Genomic DNA, 19254 nt, shown 5'->3' with positions numbered 1-19254 from the left:
CACAAATAGGTATAGTTTTTCATTAAAAAAAAAATGTGTGTAATATGTAGAAGTCATACCACAAGCTGATGAGTAGCTCATTTCTGTAAAATAGGGTTAACCATGGAAAATACTAGCGATAGACAGATGATTGTCTGGCATTTTGAGATAATTGGCATCAAATCTAATATAAAACCGTTATGTTATAATGTATAGAATAATGCAGTTGAATGACGTCGCTTCTGACATACTGTACCGAGCTCTCCCTTAAATACCAGTCACGTTCTGAAATCTACAGCATAACCCAATATATTTTTCTATTTAATTAATTAATAAAATTTCCATCTAAAACAACATTACATGCTAAGATAATCAGGTAATCATGTATATTATGAGTTGTTTTATGAGTATGTGGTGGCCAGTGCTATCCTGTATGCTGTTGCATGCTGGGGCAGCAGATTGAGGGTAGCAGACGCTAACAGACTCAACAAACTGATCCGTAAGGCCAGTGGCATTGTGAGGGTGGAGCTGCACTCTCTGGCGGTGGTGTCAGAGAGGAGGATGCTGGCCAAACTACATGCCATCTTGGACAGTGTCTCCCACCCACTCCATGATGTGCTGGTCAAACAAAGGAGCACCTTCAGCGAAAGACTCATCCCCCCAAAAAGCAACACAGAGCGCCACAGGAAGTCATTCCTGCCTGTGGCCATCAAACTCTTTAACTCCTCCCTCTAAGTGTCAGTCTATATGACCCTAAGTCATTAGACTGGACATTGATCATTAACATCACTGCAATACTTGAAGTAATTGTGCGATATTCTTTGTTAATACTCCTGTGCAATATACTCTTTCAGTTTAAAATTCCCTATTTATTAACATTATTCTTACCTCTATGTGCGATATGTGCAATATCCTCAGTCTCATTATAATCTTAATAAGCTACACTTAACAGTTCATGCACTATTACTTTATACTGTTTTATTATCTTCAACCGGTAAACCCACTTTGTACTTCACACTTTTAATTTTATACTTATACCCATTTGGTACTTTCAGAATTTATTTCCTGACCTGTATTATAGTGTATTATATTTTTTGCTTAGTACTTCTATTCCTGTGTGCATTGACATGATAGTGAGCTGCTGTAACAAAAGAGTTTCCCCTCGGGGATCAATAAAGTATTTCTGATTCTGATTCTGTATATTAGATCAGAATGTGCATGGAATAATGGACTTATACATGACTTTTCTTTGTTTTGATATCGGTATTAAATATCAGCCATCGGCCGCCCTGCTCTCTTAATATCGGCATCGACCATTGAAAAACCCATATCAGTCGACCACTAGAAAATACATACTGCAGCTTTGCATTTAAAGTCATATTCATAAGTAATACATTACAAACAGATGACCCCTTACACACATAAAGGGTAGAAATAAAGTAGAAACACAACACATTATAATAATGTTTAATATAAGTAATAGTCTTCTTGCATCAAATGCTACCTTGTTGAATTCTGGTTCAGATTGTATGAGAGAGCTGTTGATTCAACTCTGGTCATTTCTGAGGCCTTACTTTGTGTTGATGTATTGAATTGAACATTCAACTTGTGAGGGGTGTGTGTTCCTTTCTCCACCCCTGTATATGTACCTTCAATAAAACACTGAGCAGATAGTAAAATGTATATCCTGTTGTTCCCTAAATAGCTGCAGTTGATCTCACCATCCATGAGATGCATTACAAGGTCAAGTGGCAGGGACCAGTCCAGCAATTTAGTATTGCACTTCCATAAAGTTTGGGGACTTGCAAGACAGATTAAATAAAAAAAATGGTTAAAATCGAAGCAGCAGAGGCCAAGATATCCTGACTTTTAGCCCATAGTATCAGTCAAGACTTAAAAATGCTGGATCCAACACTTCCCACAATGCAACTTGATAGCTTCTTTCATTTGACGTCAACTGCCTGGTAAATGGCCACATTTTTCAAACTCCATGCCCAGTTTGTAAAGCAGGCTTCCTGTAAAAAAAAATTGAAGTCTCTAAGCCAAAGCCAAGATAACCATAACATCACACTATGACAAAATCACAGTTTATTTTCTGTTAACGCTCCTCTAGAGCCACAGAAGACATTATACAACTGGTTTTAGAGGCTGAGTAGTACTCCCCATGAAACCTATCAATGTAAAATTGTTAGAGTGCGAACAAAAAGTACAAGAAAGACTGACATCAGAAATATACACACATTTATTTACAAATACGTTTGCACTGGAATAGAAAATTTAAATTCCAAAATAAAAGTTAAAACATATTATAGTAAATAGATTTAGAAAATATTATTTTACGCTGCATAATTTAGCACAAGGAAAGGTTCACTTGTCAGAATCAAAGCTTACAAGGTGTTGTTTTTTCTCATCTTTATAATGTTAATATACATAAATAATATCTGTATGTACTTTATTCCAACAGGTGGAATCATTTCACTTTGCCAAGAAGCCGTCACAATCAGTATGCATTATTACACTCTTCATCATCCTTATTATGGTCATCACTATCTCCACCATCATTACGACATCAAAAATTTTTGGTTCTTTCTGAAGCAACGTCTTCGTGGTTTATAGTGATTATATCAAAGTCACATTTTGGTGCAGTTACAGTTCAACTCTGCAAGCCCTGGTGAAACCTATTCAACTGGTTTTATCAGAACAGTGTTTTGGTGACATAGCCCTCTTAAGGGTTACCTGAAGACTTCATTATTATTGCTGCTCTGAATATTAAGAAAAAACAATGCAAATGGAATCATCGTACTATATTATTATTTTGCTCTTCTTGAAAAACTATAAGAATAAGAGTAACTATAATTTTCTGAAATAGATTTTGCATGTTATTTTACATTTATAAGAATGTATGTGTATATATATTATGTATGTGGGAGTCTCTTTAAACTACAAATGTTGATGAAAAATGATTTTTTGCAGTTATATTATATTCCCACTGTACTCTACCTATTTATGTAAATGGATTTAATTAAGTTTGTTCTTCTTTAGTTATCAGTGTTGTTGTCGAGTGTTTAGAGGAGACATTTTGAGGATCCGCCAGTCACTATCAAGACCTCCTGCTCTCCAGTCAGATAGTTCACCCATCTTCATCCTGAGGGGATCTGCGGGGCCACATAAACCAGTGACTTTAAATGGATGGAGTGAAAAATGTTTCACTTTCATCTTCCAAAGAACCAAGTTCTGCTTAGTCTGTGTTGAAAGCCCAATCAGTTTTGAAAACAAAATTTTCCTGGAGAAAATAAACCCCCTCGTCGCTCACCCTGTGACCTTTGACCCCTGAGATTCCCACGGCAGAAAGTCTGACAGGCTGGCCTCACGCCTTCAGCTCCGTCCCTCTGACACCATGACAACACTCCACCATCCATCTATCTTTACATCTACATGCAATTAAAAAATCTCCTCTTCTGTACAAAGTCATCTTACAAAATATTTTTTCTACATCTTTGTTGTATCATTAATGACAACAAGAAAAGAAAACCAAAGAAATATTACATCAGACTTGCAAAAATATATCTCCACAGTGGTTTCTAACATTTAGAACTCTGCTTTACAGGACATCAACAGTACATTGAAATAGTGCACTACAGTATAATTTCACTTCTGCAGCTGCAAGTTAAATCTAAACTTTCAAATTAATCTCAACATGTCCAAATATCTGAAACCAAATGTTTTGTGTTCACAGCTGCTTCCAAAAACTACAGTGAGACCGAACATGGTGGAGGGAACTTCTGTTCCCTACAAACCTGTAGCGTAACAGAGTGTAGCTGGGTAGCTTAGTGGCCGACAGCAAAAAGAGCTGTGATGGTGACAAGGAAAGTTCAAGCTGCAGATAGTGCGGAGGAAGGATAAAGATGTTTTTTTCCTGAGTTGGTTCACCAGTTTGGGGGCTATCTCTCGCTCACAGTCTCTACACACACTTTCTGTCACTCTGTCACATCCCCTTCCTTCTCTGTCTTCCACATTCACCTACCATCTATCACTTCCTGTTCCCTCTCTCCCACTCTGAGGGAAGCTAGGACAGTGTGTGTGTGTGCACATATAAATTGAACGTCTACATTAATTTGTGTTATGCTGTTGGCGAATGTTTAGGAACCAGGAAAAGAACATGTATTTTGGGTTTTTTTTTTTAGTTTTTTCAGTTGTTTTGAATGTACTCTATAGTATTCTACAACTATAGAGGAATCCTATAATTCCTTCAAATTAAACGAAACCATAATCAAAATACATAAATGTGCACATGCTTATCTGTGTGTGTGTGTGTCCCTCTCTTTCTCTTCATGGCCCACCTCCTAGCTGTACATTATGATGTTGTGATTGACTTTCAGGTCATGACTTGGCTGGTGAGGTCAGTGTGGTGAAGAGCACAGCAGTAGTAGATGTAGGTTGGTTATAGAAATGGCACAGAAAGGCCTTACAACTCATAGAAATGATCACAGTGAGAACGCAATGCGGTCTGGTCGACACACACACCCAGATGAGCGAGCTCAGGCAAAGAATGTGTTGCTGGCTGGAATGAAAAAGCAGGTTGAAACTGTATGTGTTATAGTATGTATGGCTGGATTAGTTGCAGAGGCCCAGGAGTCCTCAGAAGTGGAACTTCCTTCTTGGTTGTGAAAGCTATGGCTGCAAAGATTTAACTAAGCGTGTCATGGTGATCATAGCATATGGTTGATAAGTCCTGTGGCCCTTCAGGAGAGCCGTTTCTGCGTTAGAATTTCTCATCGGGGATGACTGTGTTGAAGGGGTGGTCCCAAAACGTGGAGGTGATTCCAAAACCTGGAGAGAGAAATAAAGATGACATCAGATAGATCAGCCAAAAGCAGAAGCGAGGAGAATCAAACCTAAAAATCAAATAGCATCTTCCTTGGCCTGATCTCACTTGATCGTTAAAAGGTAGTTAAAGACATACCTTTTTAGACAGGCGTTTTGGGTAACCTGTATGCACCAGGCCTGCATCTTATCTTTCTATTGTGTATTTTATTACGTAATGTTTTTAGTTGCACATTTCTACGTGTGGCTCGGGTGGTCATTTCTTTCTTGTATGCTAATGTTTTTGTAAAGCACTTTGTGACTTATGTCTGTGAAAAGCGCTATACAAATGAACATGTCTTACATGTCTATCGTATTTCAGGTTTCCAGTGCTCACCTGCTCTCTGGTGCTCAAAGTGATGTTTGACGTGGTAGGCCTTCAGGCTGTACATATACGAGCCTCTCTTTGGCGAGCCGTAGTGAAGGTAGTAGTGGATCATATCGTACACCACGTAGCCACACAGTCCTCCAACAAACACGCACATCCCCAGGATATCTGGGAGCATGTTGCGGATGATTAAATAGAAACTTCCCACCACTAAGGAGGCCAGGCCGGGGGGGAAGACCAGCCGAGAGCCGTCAAACGGAGACTGTGGAGAAAGACGTTTGTGTCATACGCTGAGACAAAGACAGGAGCAGCTGTTAGAAACTAGTACATTTGCTAGAGCCAATGTGTATGCAGCAGCTGAGAGGTTCAAAAGCTGAATTCATTAACACAAGTTGACATTATATTGTTTTTTTCTGCATTTCAAAGGGAAAAAGAACATTTTTGTTTTAAGAGAATCACGAATGGCAGTACCAGTTACATCGTAGAAAAGTTTCAGTAGTCATCTGGACACTGTTGTCATGACAATTGAGAATGACTTCCGGATGGGAGCCGAAACGTCTTGATTCTGAAACCAGTGTCCAGATGACTACGACTGAAACCTTTTCTACGATAGAACACTCCTGGATGAATGAGGGACTACACCGTCAGTACCGGTTACAGCTATTGAAAGTTAATTTCTAATTCAGACCAAGAGTATTTGAAACTATGTGGAATAGGGAGAAAGTTGTTTATTACCAGCAATATAAAATTATTCATTAATGATTAGTTCTGTTTTGTGCCATGAAGGACAACAATTTAAAACAAATACGAGTTTTATGATTAAATGGTCGTGAGACGTGTGCCGTCCCTCAGCTTCAGCGGGGGCGTGTTTGTACCTTGTGGTGCTGTCCGTGCAGGAGGAAGTGTAGCGTGATGAGGTAGTAGTTATGGGCTGGAGGTTTCATGTGAAAGACAAAGCGATGGATGCAGTACTCGATGAACGACCACAAGAACCAGCCCATCAAAAAGAGCAGCGGGAATATGTATTCATGGATCGTGATAGAGAAGTCTGGGAACACACAGATATTGACATAGATATATATACACACATAAACTGGAAATGAAAATGATAAAAACAAACATGTTGTGTTGTACGGTTCTGCATGCAATGTATACGGCTGTGTGTGCAGGCAGGCACTTGGTGTGTGTGTGTTACCTGAAGTGAGGACTATCCTGGTGGTGCCCTTTGCCAGGGTGGTGTAACAGTGCCAACTGAGATAAAACACAATTGGAAGCCACACCACTGGTACCCAGTACCTGTAGCCAGAGAGCATATAGTAATATGGTCACACTCTCACTCTTTAGAAATGTCCCTTCTGTCACATTTGTTTTATATTTTCTGTCATATTATGTCTGATGTACCCCCACAGCCCATTCAAATGAGCTCCAGTACCCCTTAATTGACCCATCATGTTCCAAATGTGTTCACTTTAGTTGATTTGAAAGTGGATTTAACACTGTTAATTACATAAGAGTGGATATCATTACAATAGTTTTTTTCATATGGGGCATAGTGATCCTGGAGTTGTTGATGTTTAGGTTTGGTTTCTTTTCTTTTTTTCAGTAGGTAGTTTTCATGAACTCTCAATCCCAGCACGTGGTGTTTAGGTGTTACAACGGACTCAGGTTAGTGACGACAGTAAATACACTAAAGTTCTGCCTCATGCCAATTTATAATTTCTATTTCTTTCAAATTAGCCGAGCTAGTTTGCAATCTTTCCACATAACCCCTGGCATCTGCAGAACTACCCCATGGGTTATAAATAGTCACTAGATACAATAACCAAGTCATCAAGTCTGCTGTAGCAACACTTTAATTGTAGATGAGGAAAAAAATTCAGCACTACATTGGTTTAGATTAGACTTATCACATATAATGTTTTTATCATCTGGGAATTACGCACATTCATAAGTGGAAACTTCAGGAATGGACAAAAAATGTGTCTGTAATATCCAGTGAAAACCATGCCTGGAAAAAAAAGAGAGATTCTTCTGTCTTACCAGGAAGTCTTGGTGCCGGCCTCCAGGAAGGGGTTTCCAAACAGTCTGATTGGTCTGTCGACTGGCTGGTGAACCCATGCATCATATTTCTCTCCGAGGTAGCCCACCTGCCACGCCAGGGGCTTCCGCCAGTCCACCAAATCCTGTAGAGATACAACCAACGAGAAATGAGTGAAACATATTCTGAAACATAAACATATTCATAAAAAGTGTTATTACAGAGAGGGAGACTCACTTTGTTGTCTCCAGCACGTGGCAGCAGAGAGTTAAAACTGACTGACTGCTAAGACTGGTCAAACCAGAAAGTGACTGCCTGCATGTTTGTTTTTGTCTGTGTGTGATTTTGCAGGTTTACTTTGGTCTAACTGAATAACTAAAGATAGTACACTCAAGTTTCACACAGATCTGTGGTCAGTTTTGTAATATCCACAGGAATGTTTCAGGTTAGGAAAGTGGGTGGGGAAAAGCTGATATTGAATAAGAACTCGAAACATATTCATGAGGAAGATGAGTACAGTGAAACCAGGACCAGAGTAGAAGAGGTCACATTAAAGCAGACAGTCGGCACTTTAATCTTAATTTCAATTATATGATCCCAACAAATGATGACCAGGTGTCTCGCTCATGATACCCCTCTGAGGACATTTGGATCAGGCACGGACTGACAGTTACCTGAGGCTGATTACTGGTTACCACCTAGAAGATAACGTGTTTATTACGTACCCTCATTTAGACACAATAAAATCCAAAGATGGTCTCTCCTCAGCTGTAAATTCTACCATACAATGTGCAGCCACTGTGTCTGACACCTCCACTTCCACACCAAGCATCATGTAAATACATTCACTCCCACTGACAGTTGAGCATGCGATGGCACTTTTGCTGGCACTGACTGGTCAGCTACCTGTCATTTCACTGTAGGGTTTACAAGTTATCAACCGCAGAGCATTTCCTCGTAACACTCATCTCTGTCCTTTATTACCTCCGTTCACTCAGGACAAAGTCATAAATGCAGCTTATTCTGCTTTAGTGCTGGTAGTAACTAATGATGTGCAGTACATGTATAAGTCTACACCAAAAATAACTGCACTCTGCAAAGAAAAAAACATGGGTTAAAAAAAACACTTAAAAATGTGAAACCAACTTTATTCAGATTTTGCACAAAAGCTAGAAATTATTAATTAATTAATTAATTATTTTCTATAGGAGCTTTGCACACAAAACTGATTTGTAAAATTTTGCTACCAGCTACAAAAGTCTGTTTTATTATAAATAGACTATAAATTTATAAATATTATACATTTTTAGTTATGTGAATTGGAGACTCTAATACCTGAACGTGTGGTATTAAAAAGTGCTGCTACTCCCTAAACTAAAGTTTTGTTGACTGCACAATCAAAGTCGTAGAAGTACAGTAGAAAGTAAAGGAGCATTAAACTACAACAACTGCAGTGAAATCAGCTGGCACCTCACAAGCTATAAACCGCAAAACATTCATGCTGGGGCATCCTGATAACTGGCAAACTCTGGTATTCATGTTCAAATTTGTCAAGTTGGAAATGTATGTGTATCAGCTGCTAGTCAACAAGTCTGTACTGTACCATTGTTAGACTGAGAGAAAACTTTATTTTTTACAGGACATTTAGTCTCATATATTCAAAAAAGAAGTGACATCTTCTGTCACATGGTGATGATAAGCACACTTGTGACAAGGGTAGGAACTTCCCACAAAGTGGAAGAAGTAATTTTATTCCACTATCATCAAGAAAATAATACTTAATTTAAAACTCACTGCCACGTCACATGACAAACACCACATGAATATAATGTAATTTATACTGTAGCCTACTTATAGCTGTTCAAGTATTTACACTGTTGATGAAAACATGGTAGAAAAACATTAAGAAACATGCTGTTATTTGCTGGTATTTGCTCATCTTCCTGGTAAATTTTAATAACAATAATTCACAGTCAACATTTATTCTGAATATGTAACAGGTGAAGTTTGCTCATAAGAACAAAGGATTTTGGGTGAGGATGCTGGTTTCTGTATCAAAAATTAACAGGTAAAAAAGGACAAAAGAAATCGCGTCACATGCATTAGAGAAGCCATGCCTCACATTCCTGAGTGTGAGACGCCTCAGAGAAAACGTGGTGAGACACACACACAAACATACACACAGCTGGCCTGATACTTGATTCAAAAGTATTTCCGCTTTCCTGCTTTACCAGTTCAACTTTGCACAAACTGTGTTGTGGACCGCGTCAGCAATACGATGTAATATAATGAGGTTTAACTTAACAAGGAGACAGCTTCACACAAAGCAACATGCTGAACTTACTACAGTACTTCAGTTAGAGACAGATCAGATCAACAATCCAAACAGCTGGTGTGAATAATTGTACTGAGATAATTACAAAATCATATGATATATGATATGATCATATATTTATGATGTGCAGAAGCTCACACCTTGTTTTTGTTTGTTTTGAATTACCTGACAGGGTAGCACAGGGCAAGGGTGGTGACATTCCCAACATTGCAGCCAGACTAAAACACATGGGTTTGGTTATTGAAATCAAACCACAGTGCAGCTCTGTGATGGGAATGTCCGAGGCACATGATTTATTTTACAGTGATGACAAAACACTCAAAATAGTTGTACTGGGATTGAATCATCAATTGTAATGGAACAACTGAATGATTCGGCGTAGCTGTAGAGACAGAAACTCAGCGAAGCGTTAAGGTTTACGAGGCCCGGTCAGGGTCTGGTATATTATGTGAACAGTCAAAAGAGGAGCATCTCACTCAACACACTGATGCCTGGCAACAGAGTGAACAAGATGGACCGGATCTGTCATCACATTGTGCTGTGCAAGGACCTGGCGTGCTGATAACTGCAGATAGTAGAAAAACACTTGTCAATCACATGCTGTAAATGAATGAATGCATCATTGTGTGTATATGAATGTATATGTGATTTCTTTACTTACAAGGACACGCTGTTCTCACAAGACTAGACAGGAAACACTTGTTTAAGGGGACAGTTTAAGTTTAAGACTTAGGTTAGGAATTAGGGGTGGGACGATACAGGTACCTCACGATTCAATTCTGTGGCAATATGTGGTCCACGATATGATAATATCACGATTCGCGATATCTACGATATTGAATATATTGGAAAAAATTTCATCAACGATATATCACGATATATGTGACTGAAAAGAAAAAGAAGGAATAAGGAAATAAGGAAATTTTATGCATTTATTAATGCCAACATTTCCAACATTGTGCAAAGAAATATGCATTTGCATAACTCACTGCCTCCTGGTCTTAAATGTAAACACTGTACATCTAGACAGATAAAAGTGCATGAACATTACAAAACAACATGAACATTAACATGTGTAAACCATAATACTGAAACGTACTGAGCGCACCCTCCACTTTGGCTCTGGTATCTGCATTGAATGCAGGGATGACTTTGTCTGTAAAGTGCCGACGACTCGGTATCTCGTATCTCGGTTCCAGTGTTGTCAACATTCTGCAAAATCCATCATTCTCGACCACGCTGTAAGGGCGAAGGTCCTTGCAAATAAATTCGGCGATGGACTTAGTGATACTCTGTGCCCTCGGCGACCCAAAGGGAGCTTTGCTTTGAACGCAGTAGTGATTGTCGGCTGACTTGGTTTACCCTCATTATCACCTGAGAGTAGTTCACCGTGATAGCTAACGAGGTGCATTTGCAGATTCGTAGTGTTGCAGTTATATTTTATCTTTGCAAAGCAGTTCTTGCAGATTGCATAGTTTTTATCCAGTGCCTTCCGTCGACTGTTCGTAAAACCCGAAGTGTCTCCACACTTTAGAGTGGAAACTAGCGGGTGGGTCTTTGATTAGTTTTTTATTGTTTTCCGCCATTCTTCTCGCTTCTCTTTTTTTCTGCAATTCTCTGTTGTTTAGTTAACTTGTGTTCTTCACCGGCCGCTGTTTGTGCCACTTTACCCCTATTTACTCGAACAGCGCCCCCCGCAAACAGAATGGTAGATATTGGGTAGTGACAGTGACAATGACAACGGGTAAATTAATCATTTTGTGTTGTAATAAAATATCGATATTGGGCGTTAGTGTATCGATTATTTATTGCGACAGAGAGCACAACAATATATTGCAATATCGATTTTTTTTCCCACCCCTATTAGGAATTGGTTTAGTATGGAGGTTAAAGGGGGGAGGATAGTGCACATGGTATTGAGGGTTAAGTTTGGGTGTTATGACATTATTGCCACTAATAAATCTGTGTGTTTTTTCTGTGCATACTCTAGTCTAGCAGTGTGAGAACTTCAGACTCTACTAACAAACAGGAACAGTTTTGAAAGTAGGCAGGGTGAATAACCTGATGACTGTTCACTCTTCTTCTACCCCCCATCACCAGCGCGCGCGCACACACACCTACATGCATACACACCCACACAAACACACTTCTCTCTTGTTTGGTCGCTCTCATTCGAGTCCAGCGCATGTAACCTTCAATTTCAACAAACACACATATACACAAAGAGATACTGCTCTCCATGTGATCACATACCAAGTCTTTCACAGAAACACACACCCACACACACACATACCTTGTTAAGGTCCACAGAGCCACAGAGGTTGAACGGGGAACTCTCGTCCTCCTCTTTCACCTTTTTGTCTATCGTCTTTTCTGCCGTCTTCCCTTCTGTCTGTTCAATGGCCTTCCTCCTCTCTCTCAGAGTCTGAAGAAAAACAAAACAAAAACAGACATGATTAACAACAGAAAGGTAGAAACATGATCAGAGCTTCACTGACAGGTGGTTAAAGTGGTAGCCATCGAGCCTCTTTGGTCTTCGCCAATTTATTTTCATTAGATAGATGACCTGTTTACATAGTTCCTATCAAATAAGCTATGGTATGGTCAAGAAGTACAAACACTGATCTGTGTGTGTGTGTCCATTATTTTCAGAACAGCTGCCCTTTGCTTTTCTCTGTTGAGTGTAACAGCCTCAACCGTGACTACATGTTTGTGTAATTTAATTATTGTTATTGTCTATCTGTATGTGTGAAATATATGTAAAAGTCAATAAAAATATTGTTTAAAATAAAAAACGAATGGTAAGAAAGACAAGACCGGGTTTCTAGAATACATCTAAATAACACAATCTGTGATTGGTTTACACCACAAAATGACAGAATCCGTATGGTCCACACTGCAACTGTGGCCCATAAACTAGGAGACCATGTGGGCCATAATGTAACAGCTGAGGAGAAAAATGTGCTGTCTATCACCTCTCCATCACTATGTGTGACAATGCAAAAGGTGCAATATTTACTAACCGTTTTCCTAATAAGATTTCTCCAGTGACCTCCAGTGAATTTAAAAAAAAAGGGTGTTTTGGGCCTATTTGAATAAAGCATTAGTGGCTTGTACACAGTCATTTACCCTGACTAATGGAAGTGGTAACTGTGGCGGCCTGACACAGATTGATAAGGGCACAGCCTGGTGTTTTATACGGTGCCCATTTGCAATGGAAGCATAGAATGTCACTCGGTTAAACTGAAGTCGCTCAATGTTCTTAAATAATTCTGACTGAAAACTATGATAGAAACGTCTAATTTATTTTTCTACATAACGTGCATTTTCTGTCAGATTTTGATTCAAAATTAAAATAATTAAATGTTTAATGGGGAAATAAATAAGCTTTTACAAGCAGATCCGTATTCATGTAAAGAAAAAAATTTATAGATGATAGACTATCTTAATTTTGTTGAACTAGCAATCTCCAAACATGGCCTAAGTTGGCCACAAATCAAATTTGGTGAACATTGCTGTTGAGTTGCATTTTACCACATGAAGCAAGAGGCAGCAGCAACGTATACACAGTCGATTAAAAGACGCAAAGAGTGATGAACAGCTGCATGAACAGAGGAGAAAACATGTCTGCTCGCATTGAAATACTTTCAGTTTGAGTGGAAATTTGCAGTGATCCCGAGTCCCACTGAAGGAACACTCTATCTACAACTTTATTTCTTAGTATAAAATGCTTACCACCTGTAAGCGAGAAAGCTGGTTGTTTGAAGTCGGCAGTATCGTCCTCCACAGGCGAGAGCAGCTGTGGTCAACTTGAATTCATATCTGTTACAGTGGTTTCCTATGGTGACCCAGTTTCACCCAGTCCAAACCATCCCATTACACTCATCACACTCAGTACTTCACCGATATAAGACTTAATACACAGTTTCCATTTGTCACTACTGCGGTTACGCTTGTCAGGAAACAAGATATAAGCAGCTCAATGCTGGAGTGACAAATGGAAGCAGTGAATTTAGGCCACAAATATAAAATATAATGCTAATATGAAGTATAATATAATAAGCATACTGTATGGGCTGACAGACTGTGGAGACGTGGGTTAGGCTGCAGGACTAGTTTGTAAGCCACTTAAGGCCACCTTTCAAGTCTACAAACGGTAGGTTGTCATCACACTGCAGTACAGGAAACAGTGAAATATTTCTTTATCAAACAAAACTAATTATTATCTCCCTTCTCTGATCTGGCTGCCTCTGCTCATCCTTTGAGTCTGCCACTGACTGTCAATTCCCGTCAGTCAAGTGAAATATTCATCAGCTGGTTGGTTTCAGTCATGTGCACAAGCACACACTTACATAAAACGCAACACACACACACACACAGGTCTCCTATGGTTTGTTACTAACATCACCTATGGCAATTCAACACCTACAGAGGCAAGGTTACACCCATTATTATCACATTGTTCTAAAAAAAAAAAAAAAAAGAAACAAAGGGACCTGTCTCGTCCTTCCTGGAAGAATAAAGTTGATGTTCTAATTCACACTTATGTCTAGTAATATGAGATCAATACTTCTTTAATCTGTATGAGTACTGTAGTGATCTTGTATTAGCTTTTCTACAATATCAACAGCAGAACGTTGTCTAACACAGATAATAATAATAATATGATGTATATTGTCCTGAGACAGTATGATTAGTTATTATACTGTATTAAAATGACAGATTCAGAGACTTAAAAGCTGTAGCTCTTTATTAATAACAGTATCAGTCCAAATTTGAGTGTACTACATTTTGGGGAAAATGTTCATCAAATACAGCGGAGGAGATGTAGATAAAGATCAGCAGAAAAGTTACAGAAAAGAGAAAAGAGACTAAAAATCAAATACAGTGTACATTCAGTATGTCATTTGTTTAGTGTTGTTATGGGTGATACTGTACTGATGGTGATACAAACCAGGGTAGCACAGCAAAGGTGAATGGCTCAAAGCTACCAACACACACACACACACACACACACATACACAGACACACACTTTCTATTTCACTTTTTCTCTCACAGGTATACACACACACACCAAAACAAGCAGTGTGATAGCTTTATGTTGGTGAAGGCAATAAGCAGACACACCCTCTGTATCAGCAGCAGCAGCCATGGCCTACGTGAGTGAGCCTGTGACTAATGTGCGATTCTGATGTTTAATACATCCCACTTTATACATATGGGACTGGCTTACCAAAGGTGACTGGAGCTCTGTGCCATCAATGAAATCAATGAGTTCGGCAGGTGTGGTGTGTTCGGGGAAAGGATGTGGCCAGTATTGGGAATGTGAATATTCCAGGTTTTCTGCGAAATTGGAGGAGTGGCTTAGTTTTATTTGGCAAGACATGGCGATCATGACTGTGATGATCCTGAATCCTTTTTTGAAAAAGCTCTGGCAGCCTGGCTGATTGGTTCCTGTCCTTTAACATTTTCACAGAAAACTCCCGAATAAGAGAACTTACAGAGTAAAAGTATAACATGTTTTTACTGAAGGCAGCTATCCATTACATGTTATTATGATTACACAACTCAGAGTTGCTATTTTTAAATGTCTTTCGAACACACGGTGAAGTTGCCAGCCCAGAGACAACGTCACAGTTGGTGTAAGCCAGTTAGAATCTGATATTGAGCAGCAGGTGGATCACTGACAAAAGTGAATACACAAGTTACTCTCATATTTCTTCCAAAAGCCTATTTTATTTTATAATTTTTTTTTACTTGAAATTCTCCTTTAGCTTATAAAATGTTATCACAGGCCCCCAGCATGACATTAGTCTATCTGTGGTTAGACAGGAACGTAAACTGTTTCAGACGCCTGTGTGGTGAACATCAGGCAGCCATGATGGATCGAACACTGAAAACACTGACTGATGTTTATTAATTTGCCTCACCCATTTCTCCCATTTCATGATGGTTTATATGCAAAAGTCCACCAGTTAAGCCATCTGTAATGAATATTGCTTTCCATCTGTGCATGCCTGATTAATAGTAATAAATGGTAGTGGTGAAACAATTAGTTGATAATAGTTGATCATTAATCATCAAGTAAAACTACTTATTTTAGCCTGTGCATTTGTGTGCATGTGTGAAAGTTTGTTAGTTATCACCGCATGACTTAGCTAAAGGGAGCAGAGAAGAGGAACATAAAGTGCAAAGAACAAAAAAGATGATCAGAGTTCTGTCATGTGGATTATTGAGCAAGATCAAAAAATTGTACAGGAGAGCACGAGTTCTTTTGTTGCAATTCTTAGCAACGGAGGTTAAATTACTTAATGATCTTTAAAAATGTATTATTGGAAGCAGAAGTTAGAAAAGGAAACGTCTGTTTTACCCAAGTGATCTGCTGAATCTAAGAGGCTCTGGCAGTGTTACATACCCAAACCATTTAATAGCAATTCATACAAAATACAGTACCGTTTGCCCTTATGTGCTATATTTACATATATAGCACATAAGATTTCAAATACGCACAATAGAGAGAAATCTATCCTTTCCTACAATGACAAAGTAGCAGCAAACACAACAGCATTGCACAGGTGCAGGTTATGGTTTACTTTAAGTTTTACATTTCATTTCTTTAACCATTATTTTATCTGGCGGATTGACAAAGATTGCATTTCATTTTAATTCACTCTGTGTCCTACATCTGAGGTAGGTACTCGGCAAACAAACAAACAAGACCACATCTTCTCATGGGTGACCTACTTGTTTGTGGCGTGAAACACCAAAACCAATTTTTCTAAATACAGTTGGATCTAGATTTTAATCTACCACGCTGTGACTGCAAAAGATCGACTAGATGTGGTCTTTATTTGTGGTTTCATTTTTCCATGAAAAGAAAAATGTATACTCTGGTCACTAACAAACAGAGCACTGAGAAAAAGACAAATGAGTTTATATTCTTTCATTCTTCTACCATGATAAGTAAGGCTGCCTGTGGTGGACAAAAAATGTCCATATATCTATACCAACACCATTCCATCTACCGAGCACGTTCAGGTTAATATTTTCATGATAAACTTCAGTGCTGTTGAAGAAGACTGAATCCACTAAAACTTTTAAATACTTTGATCAAATGTGTTTTGCAATAATAAAAAAGTAAGAATTGCACTAAACGGAGCCACAGCTTCACAGACTGAAGAACAGTCAAATAGATAAAGACAGCAACAGTTAACTTTTAACTTAAGTAAAATAAACATTCCATAACAAGTAAAAGTCCTGCATTCAAAATCTTATTCAAGTAAAAGAGCATAACTATTAGCAGCAAAATGTACTCATTATGCAAAATGGCCCCATTTAGAGTATTAGAATCAATTCATTGCTGTGTATGCATTTTCATGTTGCCAAGAGGGAGCTCATTTTAACAACTTTATATATTGTTGGGTAGTTTAATTGGTAACACTGCATTTTTTATAAACTGATCATATGTTGTGAATTCTAGAAAAGAATTCAAAACATACGATAGATATGATATGAAAAGAAGAAAAGTAACTAGTAACTTCACCTGTCAAATAAGTGTAGTTTAATACAAGTTAGTTTATTTGCCTCTGAAATGTAGTAGAGTAGAAGTATAAAGTAGCATAAAACAGAAATATTCAAGTAAAGTACAAGTAAGTCAAAATTGTATTCAAGTACAGTACAGTTGAGTAAATGTACTTGTATGATACTTTCCACCACTGCAGAGTATACTGGCAGCAGTACTGGTATCTAACATAAAGTGATACAACATGTTATTGGTATAGAGGCAGTGGTCATTTTTAATGGATAAAAATTTGGGATTTTCTAAAAACTTTTCCAAATTTTAGTATTAACGTTTCACCCAGCCAGCATTTTACATGGGGGTTTCAAAACAATCATGATGACATATGCTAAGCATGACAACTGTATAATCAAAGAGGAACAGCAGTCACAAGTAGATTGGGAGTTCCTTTTTACTGATGCAAAGACTGAACACTTCTGAGTAATGTATTATGTGTTTGACACAAAACAGTTCACTGTAAATGTTATTTCGTCCACTCCAGGATTGTGTATTCCTAATGTAATTTAAGTCATTAATATTCATGTTAAATCTATTGTGATTTCCATTATGTTTGGTTAAATTAAGCATCGTGGCTGTTCTGGGACACTGCTTGTGTGTTGTGATATTAAAGGAATCAAATGTATAGATATTTATCTCAATATTGCTTCTGAACTCAGGTGTCGTAACTCGGGTAAAGGCTGCTATGGCAACATATCTACAGTGTCCAAGGGAGGCGAGACACACTCCTTTTGTCTCTGACTCACACGTTTCTCCATCTCACCATCTTTCTGACCCTTTTTCTTTCAGTCTGTTTTTCATACTTTTTCATCAGCTCAGTTTCAGTCACCTGCTCTGACACATTTATAATTGCCCAAACGTAAAGCCAGAAAGCTAAAAAAACGGATGAACAGCAGGTGATTTGCTAGTTGTTAAGTAAACACTGAAAGCAGTCGGATGAGTTCAATAACTAATTGTTGGCCTTCATCTGTGTATTTGTCAATCCAAGAGTGCCTGTGTACACAGGCCTGAGCTGAGACAATGGGTGGTATGCCTGTGCTGTTGACAGCTCTCACCCCACGCTGGCCTATTGTCACGTTGACACCCAATGACTGCATTACACTGAAGAGAGACACGTTTAAGACATTTCATTATACTGCTCTAGCTTATATAGTGTGATTAAAAGCATTCAACTAACTTACACAACATTCATTCAGAATATACATCTTAAGTCTTTCTGTTGTCTTTTTAAAGGCAAACCTCGATTATGTCATTCCTCCTTTGTGCGTGATATTTGCTGCACTCAGAAGTGGAAATTAATAATAATCTTCAACTTGACTGTGACTGAATAATCTTATTTTACAGAGGATAACAGTGTCAAGTAGAGCGACATAAGGAGTGCTCTGTCCCAGTAGGAAGAGAAATATAAAAGAATGAGAGACAAAAAACAAAGGAGATGGTTAGAGTGGGGTGGCGATGTGGCCTGGTACCATCGCAACACAGAAACTATAGTCAGCCTCCGCTGGGAGAGGAGGAGGAGGAGGAGGAGGAAGGAGAATGTGGGTGGATGAATTAAATTGAAAATGGCAACAGGGGAATGAGTCTGATTATTACAGTAAGAAAAGATGTCCCTCAAATCTGTGACAATTTAGGTTAGCATGATGAGACAACCAGTTAACCATGATGCTTCAACAATTAAAAACACACAAAGAAGTATGAATATGGGTAGTGGACCATGACTGAATGAATGTAACTGATAGTGGTAACTATTTTTATTTCTAAGCACCTGCATCATCCAGAATCTTTTCCTTTGTGCCTCGAAGCTTAAAGATTGAACTAATCAACCAAATGATGATACACTTTTAAGAGCAAATATTAATATTTAACCACTGTCATAACAAAACTATCAAAATTCAGCAATTTTATAACATTATTTTTATTATCTTTGTTTGGTTTGATTTTTGTTCTTTGAGGCGAAATAAAAACAACTATTTAAAGATTGTTTCATCTAATCTTCAGGGTGTGTGTGAGTTATCCATCATTGCATTTTATTACTGCGCGTTTTATGACTGGTGATAGCGGGAGTGTTGGAACTAAGGGTGGAAGAATTGCGTGTAGGGCAAAAGTTGAGTTGGCGTTGCTCTCTGGGCAGCCA

At 38.5% G+C, this 19254-nt stretch overlaps 1 protein-coding gene across 1 annotated transcript in view; it reads right to left on the bottom strand.

The window, feature by feature from the left end:
- Positions 1-2203: 2203 nt before the first annotated feature.
- The window catches only part of fa2h (fatty acid 2-hydroxylase), a 32721-nt gene continuing 15670 nt past the window's right edge, over positions 2204-19254 (bottom strand). The window contains exons 2-7 of the mRNA XM_044194628.1: positions 11837-11968; positions 7211-7353; positions 6366-6466; positions 6046-6218; positions 5180-5432; positions 2204-4809 (exon numbers count right to left, since the gene is read on the bottom strand). Coding sequence (XP_044050563.1) covers positions 4742-4809; positions 5180-5432; positions 6046-6218; positions 6366-6466; positions 7211-7353; positions 11837-11968 — 870 coding nt within the window. The 3' untranslated portion in view covers positions 2204-4741. The remainder of the gene's footprint in view (positions 4810-5179; positions 5433-6045; positions 6219-6365; positions 6467-7210; positions 7354-11836; positions 11969-19254) is intronic.

This window comes from Siniperca chuatsi, linkage group LG4 (genome assembly GCF_020085105.1).
Source record: "Siniperca chuatsi isolate FFG_IHB_CAS linkage group LG4, ASM2008510v1, whole genome shotgun sequence".
Classification (NCBI taxonomy): Eukaryota; Metazoa; Chordata; class Actinopteri; order Centrarchiformes; family Sinipercidae; genus Siniperca; species Siniperca chuatsi.
This window is presented reverse-complemented; position numbering and strand designations above follow the sequence as displayed.